Source organism: Poecilia latipinna, unplaced genomic scaffold (assembly GCF_001443285.1).
Source record: "Poecilia latipinna isolate Pla-1442-1.1 unplaced genomic scaffold, P_latipinna-1.0 Scaffold4727, whole genome shotgun sequence".
Lineage (NCBI taxonomy): Eukaryota > Metazoa > Chordata > Actinopteri > Cyprinodontiformes > Poeciliidae > Poecilia > Poecilia latipinna.
In genome coordinates this window covers 7,293-16,353 of record NW_015117343.1, presented here as the reverse complement: position 1 = coordinate 16,353, position 9,061 = coordinate 7,293, and the positions used below count along the sequence as shown (strand labels likewise).

At 38.8% G+C, this 9,061-nt stretch overlaps 1 protein-coding gene across 1 annotated transcript; it reads left to right on the top strand.

The window, feature by feature from the left end:
- Positions 1 to 573: 573 nt before the first annotated feature.
- On the top strand, positions 574 to 7,664 carry LOC106942961 (carboxylesterase 5A-like). Its single transcript, XM_015026316.1, has 12 exons — positions 574 to 814; positions 2,042 to 2,240; positions 2,326 to 2,464; positions 3,426 to 3,559; positions 3,630 to 3,783; positions 3,903 to 4,007; positions 4,482 to 4,583; positions 5,364 to 5,504; positions 5,593 to 5,673; positions 6,157 to 6,301; positions 6,376 to 6,525; positions 7,559 to 7,664. The coding sequence occupies exons 1-12, from the start codon at positions 748 to 750 to the stop codon at positions 7,633 to 7,635; spliced, it is 1,494 nt and encodes a 497-aa protein (XP_014881802.1). The 5' UTR covers positions 574 to 747; the 3' UTR covers positions 7,636 to 7,664.
- Positions 7,665 to 9,061: the final 1,397 nt, after the last annotated feature.

Genomic DNA, 9,061 nt, shown 5'->3' with positions numbered 1-9,061 from the left:
AAAGTTTTCTTAGATTGTTCTCAATTTGAGTTTTTTTTCTTGGAAATTTTCCACATTTCAAGCTCAGACATTTGCGAGTTTTTTTTCTAAAAAATTTCAAAGATTAATATAAAAATCCAATGACTCCAACATGACATAGAGTTTCATTTCATATGATCTAATAAGATTTAAAAGTCCAGAAAAACGTAACAACCCAAGAAGTGAACCTTGTGGCTCTCCATAAATAACTGTGATGTGAAGAAGTGTAAAATTTGCAAACTGAAAACTGATAATTATTTAAATCAACCTGCTGCCTGGACTCCAAAATGTTCAAATGTATGTGGAAAAATCCCACAGAGGTCATTCTTCTGGAACGGGGAGCAAAAACAAGAGATTCTCCCGGCTGTCCAAATAATCTGGACCACCTCCGATTTTTACACCAGCATGACTCAGCAGCTCAAACCTCTCTAAGGTTTCTGTGTCTGCTCTCCAAAGACATGTGACCAGCCTGTTAACTCTTTGTCCCTCAAATCTGTCCATGTGGGCAATCATGCATGTGTAAATATTGTTGGGTTCAGAGAGCAGGATGGGTCTTTTTTATGTGTAGAGGTTAAATCAATAGTGTATATTCTGTATGAAGAGACCCGACTGTTACTGGACTTTGTTATGTGTGAAGAGTGAAGGTACCAGAGGGGAGGGGGTGGACAACGGGCTTATTTCTCTGAACGCCGACTGTAAGCCTTTGTCTTTTGTTCCTGGCTGCACAAGATGAGAACAGTGCTGTTCGTTGTTTTCCTGCTCCCTGTGCTGATGGTGATGGCACAGCCAGCACCAGGTAGGAAAAGTATTTCAACTTTTAATTGTGCCTCTTTTCTCAGTCTGTAAAGTCAGACATGTTGTTTCTGCTACTGGATAAAAAGATTTTTGAAACCTGAAAATGAAAACAGCCTGTAAAGCTGGAGACCTGTAGCTAAGAGTGACAATAGGTTGAGGAAAACTTTTACAAATAATTTTTAAAGCGTAAAAGTTCCCTCAGAAAAGTGTCTATGGAGCTTTTAATGTATTAAGGTCACTGTTAATCAGGCATAAAGTATTTAAAACAAGGAAAAAAGCTGCAGAACCAACAAATATAGGAGTTTATTTTTATCTGCTGCTACCATCATTTTAAATACATCTTGCTGCCTGTTGTATCAGTTAATAGTTATGTTTTTACTGTGATTATTTTTTGTCATATATATTTAAAGGTTCTGTTGGCTCTAGTGGCCTTTATTTGAAAGTAGTTTGACAGGAAAGACATGCGGCAAATGTCACCAGGCCAGGAATTGAACCTGCAACCACTGGGATGATGACCAAGGCCTCAATACGTGGGTTGTGCTTTGCCCCTGCGCCACCACAGCACACCTTTTTTTATCATATTTTACTGTGTTAAGTGTTGGTGAATAATTTTCTGTTGGCTGTACAACATGTCATATCCTGAGAATAATAAAGATACCTTAAGGCATTTTTTAAAGGCTTTGAATAATATTGAGTTGTATTTTGGTCCTATGGGTGTGTTTGTTTTTATTCCTTTATTATTCATATTGCACTTTAATTGCATTTTAATAGATGTGGTCTTATAATTTGCTGCTGTTTTTGAAAGAAAGATCTTTATCGCAATGAGACAAAGATCACAAATAAGCAATAAAGTTTAATCCAAAAAGATTTTGAAACTTAAAAAAAACGACCTCAAATATAAAAGGTAGTTTTGATATTTCAAAAATACTTTTTTGTTTATTAATGTTCAACATTTTGTTTCGTCCCATAATATTTTACAAAGTTGGAACTTGTGCAGTTTCTTAGGATAGGCCACATGTTTTCTGTAGGATTTAGTTATAGGGTCAAAGGCGGCCATTTTGAATCTGATGAATCAATTCTGTCATTTTAAAAACTTTTTGGAGGCCATTTTCTCTGTGATACTTTACCAGTACGAGACAACCAAACCAAATTTTACATTTCTGAAAAGAGTAACTGGTTCGATAAAGCAGAGAAACTATCTGTAATATCCTGTCTCTGTTCTCATTAGGGAGCAGCGAACTTGTGGTTTCTTTGAAAAGTGGCCAAATCAGAGGAGAATATGTGACTGTAAAAGGCACAGAGAGGAGGGTGAAGCGGTACCTGGGGATTCCCTTCGCCAAGCCACCTGTAGGGCCCCTCCGGATGGCGGCTCCAGAGAGCCCGGAGCCCTGGGAGGGGGAAAGAGACGGCACACAGCAGCCTCCCATGTAACAACCCCAAACCACTAAACAAATCAGCGTTGTCCCAGGGACTCTTGTTCATGTCTGCTTTCTGGTGTCCATCTGTGCTCAGGTGCGTCCAGGATCAAGAAGTAGTCGTAAATTTTTCCATAGCCATGTCTATGGACTTCACGGTGCCAGAGGTTTCAGAGGACTGTCTGTATCTAAACGTCTACACTCCAGCTGAAGCCGCGCCAGAAGTTAAGCTGCCGGTGAGTTGAACAGCTGCAGAGATCAACAGAGATAAAGAAACAGTGAACCAGGAGTACCTTGTTAAAATACACTCACAAAAAACCCAACTAGAGATAAAGAATTGAGCAAAGAGTACTTTCTGTGAAGGAGAGCACAGAAAGTTTAAAGCAAATGCTGATGCCTCCATTCAGTACAGAGACACAGCTAAACACAGAAACACTGAGGCTGGAGTATTTGGTTAAAATGTCCTTGTAAGAGACATGGGGAACCAAAGTGTGCTTTCTATAGGAAAGAAAAGAAAGTACACACAGTTGATGGTGGGATACCCTCTATCAATGAATATCTAGGATAGAGACATAGCTAAACAGAGTAACACTGGATTACTTTGTTAAAACACCCAACTAGAGGTAAAGAATTGAGCAAAGAATACTTTCTGTAGATCAGAAAGGAAAGTACACAAAGTAGATGTCAGGAAAATATTTGTCATTGCCTAAATCCAGGAAAGAGACCCAGCTAAACAGACAGGACTGAGCAAAGAGTACTTTCTGGGAAAAAGAGAGAGTATATGCAAAATTAACAGAAGAAAACCCTGTCAGTGACTCCAGGAAAAAATCATTGCTAACCACACAAAGGGTACTTTCTGTAGGAAAGAAACAAGAGATTACACATAGTTAATGGTGGGAAATCCCAAAACCATGAGAACTTTCTAAGGAAAGAAAAACGAGGAAAATTAGCATTGAAAAACAAGCAATTAGCAATGCAATTGTTTTCTGCTGCTTTAAACCTTTCAATGTTTCAATGTGTAGTGTGTAAATACTGATTATGCAATTACATTTTCACTGAGTTCAACCAATGTGGATGTGTAAACATAAATATCGACCTCAGTCTGGGCTGAGTCTGTGTGTACAGTGTGGGCTATAAACTGTAGTTCCTGTATCCAAAGGTCAGCTGACACCGTCAGGCTCTTGTGTTGCGATTCAGGTGATGGTGTGGATCCATGGAGGAGGTCTGGTTATGGGTGCTGCCTCCCAGTACGATGGTTCCTCTTTCACTGCATATGAAAACATTGTGACCGTCATTATCCAGTACCGTCTCGGCATCCTGGGATTCTTGAGGTAAGAAACTTCTGATGTTCAGATGTTGTCCAAATGATTGCCGAAATCAAGAACTTTCCTCCTTTTGAAGCACTGGAGATGAACACGCCAAGGGTAACTGGGGCTTGTTGGATCAGCTGGCTGCTCTCAGGTGGGTGCAGGAAAACATTGAGGCCTTTGGCGGCGATCCACAATCCGTCACAATCGCTGGGGAGTCTGCAGGAGCCATCAGCGCATCCATACTGGTAAAGAAAAATCATTCTGGGGGAATGGAAGAGATCACCCACTTTTAAAAACTGTTTTATGTTGGATATTTATGACTCCATTCCTCCTGATAACTTACAGAATGCGTCTTTCTGCACAGACTCTGTCTCCCCTGTCAAAAGGACTTTTCCACAAGGCAATCTTTCAAAGTGGAGTTGCAACTATTGGGACCTATACTTCTGATCAGCCTCTTCTTCAGGCCCACGTATGTTTGAATGTGTTTATACTCACTCCTAAGGTGAATGTCTCCATGATTTATTCTTTTGGACTTGCTCTCTGCATGTCCCACTGGCAGGAAACAATGGCAAAGGAAAAACTCACAAGGGAAGAGAGGAGAGTCCTGTAGCTTTAAGATGTAACCAGGCTCAAACATCAGAATCTAATTTCAGTTACCTAATCAGCATGCAGTCAGGATGGATGGATGGATGGATGGATGGACCAACAGATGGATGAGTGAATGGATCAATTTAAGGACAGATTGACCGTTGGTCAGTCTGGATGGATGGTCTCACGTTTCCATCCTTCCATCCATGTTGATCTAGTCCCATTTTTCTAAATAAATAAATTAGAAATGGCTGAAGACTTTTACACACTTATCTGGTATTTGCCTCATGTTGGTCCAGTGTGACCCTACGCTTTTCGATGTTTTTAATGATCTCATTTCCTGTCTTATTGGCAGATTGTTGCCAACCTTACTGGATGTTGCATCTGCAGCACAGAAGAACTGGTCCGGTGCCTCCGAGGGAAAACTCAAGATGAATTCATTTCTGTAGCCAAACAGGTAAAAGCACCTTTAAAGACACTGTGGCTCTCCACCTGTGTTCTGTAATGTGGTTATTTTAGGGATTGTAAACTAATAAATTGTTCTTATTTAAATTAAATATTTAAAATCTTTAAATATTTAAATTAAATATTTAATTTATTTTATATTCACACTGCATTATATGTTTAATTATTTATTTCACATTTCCCTTCCTGTAATCTCCATTCTTATAGAAGCTGATTCAAACAAAAATTGCTGCCTGTTAGCTGTAATACTTAAGATTTCCACCAGATGGCGGAAGTCAGGAGGATTTCTTGTAGCAGGTTTTTCAGGAAAGCGCCTCTACTATTAGGAAGATGTAGAAATATTGAAAACACTCATTTCAAGTTTGACATTACAGAATTAAGAGTATACTGATTGTAGGGAACTTTGTCGCTGACCACCATCTTGGTAGGCATCTGTAACAAACTGCCATGACAGCTGGAATGCAGTTGACAACAATGCACAAGTCTCTTGTGCATTGATCAAGAGCAGAGTTGGGTGGTAAATAGTTACATTTACTCAGTTACATTTACTTGAGTAACTTTTTGAAAAAAAAATTACTTTTATCTACACTTTGCACTGCGTTTGCCTACCAATATGGTGGTTCAGTGGCTATCTTTGAGGTTCAGTGGCCTCGATTTGAGGGAACTTGTGTATTCCTTTCTGGCTGTGAGAAATTGTTGGGTTTTATGTTTGGAGTCTTTTTTCTTGCTTCTGTAACCTTCACATGCACAATGTTTTGTGTTTTGTGTGTAGAGCAAAATTATTCTTGGAGCCGCTGTGGACGGCGAATTCCTTTCCGGCACCGCTGACGTTCTTCTGCAGAGGAAAGAAGTTCTGAACATCCCAGTGATGATGGGAGTCACCAACCATGAGTTTGGCTGGATTTTGCCTCAGGTGGCGCTAAATTTTAGCAATGACACATTCCAGGTGTTTCTGTTTGACGTTGAAGTATTCTGGTTTGTTCTCCTTTGGTGGATCGCAGGCCTTCGGTCCTCCTGGCTGGGAGAAAGGCATGAACAGGGAGACGGTGCTGGCGGTGGTCCACATGTTTAATCCTAAAGGGGTGAGTTGGTGAGAACTGTTTAAATAAAGTAAGAATCAGAGTTTTTTTTTTTTGTTTTGTTTGATGACCAAACTCAAAGACAAATTTTGTCTAATTTCTACAAAATATCTTAGTACACTTAAATCATATTAAGAGCACTGAAAAAAGAACTGAGACTTTGTTTTCAGAATTCTGACTTTAATCTCAGAATTCTGAATTTTGATCTCAGAAAATTATCAAAATTCTGAGATTTAAGTGAAAATTCTTCTTTTTTCATTGGCCCTAATCCTTTTCCGTATAAAACAGTCTACAAGTAACTTTTCAGCAAGATACAGGAGCTTGTTTTAAGTTGATAATTCCTTAATATTGATGAAAAAGTCCTAGACCACTGTCGGATTATTTCACCTATAACATTGGAAAATATCTCATTGTAAGTGGAAAACCCCAAATTAGGGCATCCAAAGAACTCTAAATATGATTTATGAACCTCTGTCCGTGTTTCAGGCCACCTCTGCAGCCAACAATCTCATCATGGATGAGTATCTGAAAGATGCAAAAACCCCAGAGGACATCCGAGACGCCTTCACGGAGGTCATCGGAGACCTGCTGATGGCGCTGCCCACCATCCAGGTGGCCGGATACCACACAGGTCAGAAACAAAGATGACTGACCCACTGTGCTCTGGTCTGCATCTCTGCTCACACCTGTTCTTCCTGGCTCCAGACGCTGGCGCTCCAGTGTACATGTATGAGTTTGTGTACGTTACGGATCGACCCACACCCAACAGGCCGAGCTTTGTGAAGGCGGACCACGCTGATGACGTTGGGTTCATGTTCGGAGCTTGTTTCTGGAACGGACACATCAGAATTAATGGTTGGTATACAAGCTTTACAATGACGATTTCAGACGTCTTTTAGTTGAGTGTATCTCCGGGGTCATTCAGTTCCAGTTGGTAGCAATGTTGACTTTCAATAGGAAAGTAAAGAAAAAAAAAAACATTTTCATTGATGGAAATAAAATGAAGAGATTTTGCAAGAAGAGGAAATATAATGAGTGTTCACAAAACTAACTTCAAACTAGATTAGTAGAGAAAATGTACTTCGATTTAGTTTGTGTCATTCATTACACTTCAAAAACATAAAATCTTTTGGTCAGACAAAGTATTTTTGTCTGATTTCCTGAACAAATATTGTAGTACACTTGAAATAAGAAACAAAAACTAACTTACAAATAACACTTCAGCAAGATATTGGAGCTTGTTTGAAGTAAATAATTCCTCAGTACTGATGAAAAGGTATTAGTTCCACTGTCAGATTAGTTCACTATTAACATGTGGAAAATGTTTTATACATTAAATAAGTGGTACTTTTTCACAAATATTAAGAAATTGTTTAACAGCTTAAAAGCTTTATTAGTTTTGTCTTATCTTAAGTGTACTAGAAACTAGATTAAATAACTGATTTTATGTTTTTGCAGTGTAGAATGAAATCTTGTCTCCGATTGTTGTTTTTCTTGCTGTGCCGCATTATGTCTGCAGATGTTAGGAATGTAAGTCAAGTCATCTTCCATTCACAACTAGCATTATGTCTGCAAAAATCAGGAGGAAGCACCAGAGTCCAATTTGGGATTAGTTTGAATATAAATCCATTCCCACCAGGCGTGTTTAATTTGCTTTAATCCAACTTTAGTCAGTTGGTCGAGAAAGTCTTTTTCTGGGGGGAGATATGAATAAGTAATAAAACTTTTTTTTTCTAGGGTTTTCTAGGATTTTGTTATGCAACTCTCTGAAGTGTTTAAACTTTCTGCTGAATAGTGTGGATGTGTTAATTCAATGCTCCCTCAAAGCAGTAATTATCTGAAAAGCAAACTTCATTCTGTGGTCAAACTCTTCTTTTTCCATCTTCAGTCAACTGCACCGTTGAGGATGAGAGGTTTTCCAGGACCATGATGTCTTACTGGGGCAGTTTCGCCAGAACTGGGTAAAAAGTGAACATTTAACAAAGTAAATAACATCCATAACTCTGAAGATGCAGAAAGATTCTCGTCTCGGGGATTTTGCATACAGCTGGATTTTTGAGACTAAATCTCAAAAATCCAAAGTAAATAAATAACATCTGTCAAGTGTCCTATAATTTTATGGCTTCCTACACTTGAAAAGGAGGACTTGAAGACTTCAGGAATTCACTCAATCTTTTTTATTTTCACCAATGAGTGAGAACCAATGAACAGGTGAAAAACCTACAAAACACATACAAAATATTTTAACATACATTTTAGACATTTGGTTCAAAGTTAATTTATCTTAATGACTAATTCCATTTTTAACCTTAAACATACATTTCTTTTACGATTTTAACCATAAATTCCAGTATTAAATTATTAAATTCCATGTCTGGTTGAATTTGAATCAAACAAATCCAAACATTTTAGAATTACATTTTTTTTTCTTTTTCTTAGGACATAAGTTTTTACATTAGATATCTTAACATACATTTAGTGGAACCAAACTGTAAAAACTAGCAGTGCAAACTGTTACTTCAATTCTTCATTTCATTTCTCAAATGTGAAACTACAGTCAAATTACATTCAATTGAGCCCAGTTAGTGGCTTACCGGTAGTGATGGGCTACCTGAATCCAGGGGGCGTGGCCGATGAAGCCCCGCTTCGAGGCTTGTACCGAGTAAAAGGGGGCGTGGCCGATGAAGCCCCGCTTCGAGGCTTGTGTCGTCTTGCACAATATATATCAGTCTTGCACAGCAGAAACGGATTTAAACTTGTTGCAGAACTAAAATTCAACATGTAGCCAAATATGAGGGTTACAAATAATTGTAATTAAAACATATGACAAATATGGTTTCATTGATTATCCTGTTACTAAACATGAGTTTGATGAAAACTTTGTAACAATATTGCTTTTAGTAATTTTTGGAAGTATGATCCAACTGAGTGACAAGACTGTTACAGTTTCACCAGCAGATGTCACTATAGAGCAATGAATGAAGCATCCAGTAACGAACCTTTTTGCAAAGTAAAGGGCTGGAAAGCTTCATTGCTTCATGAGGCTTCATTTGCCCATCTCTACTTACCGGTAGTCCTTATAAGTCCTTTTCCATGAAATGCTGCTTTGGAGGCTGTGGTTGCCTTCCTCAGCTCTGTTGCAAAACCAGTAAAGTGGTTGGTGGATTCCTTATATTACCTGAGTTGAGGGCGCTGCTGATTGGGCCAGATTTCTTTCACCTGCTGAGAAATGCTGCAGAGTGGCATACTAATGTGTGTGTGTGTGTGTGTGTGTGTGTGTGTGTGTGTGCGCACACAAATGTCTATTCATACACCCACATCTGAATTAATAAGCAGATCTGCGCAACAACATCCATAACTCTGAAGATGCAGAAAGATTCTCGTCTCGGGG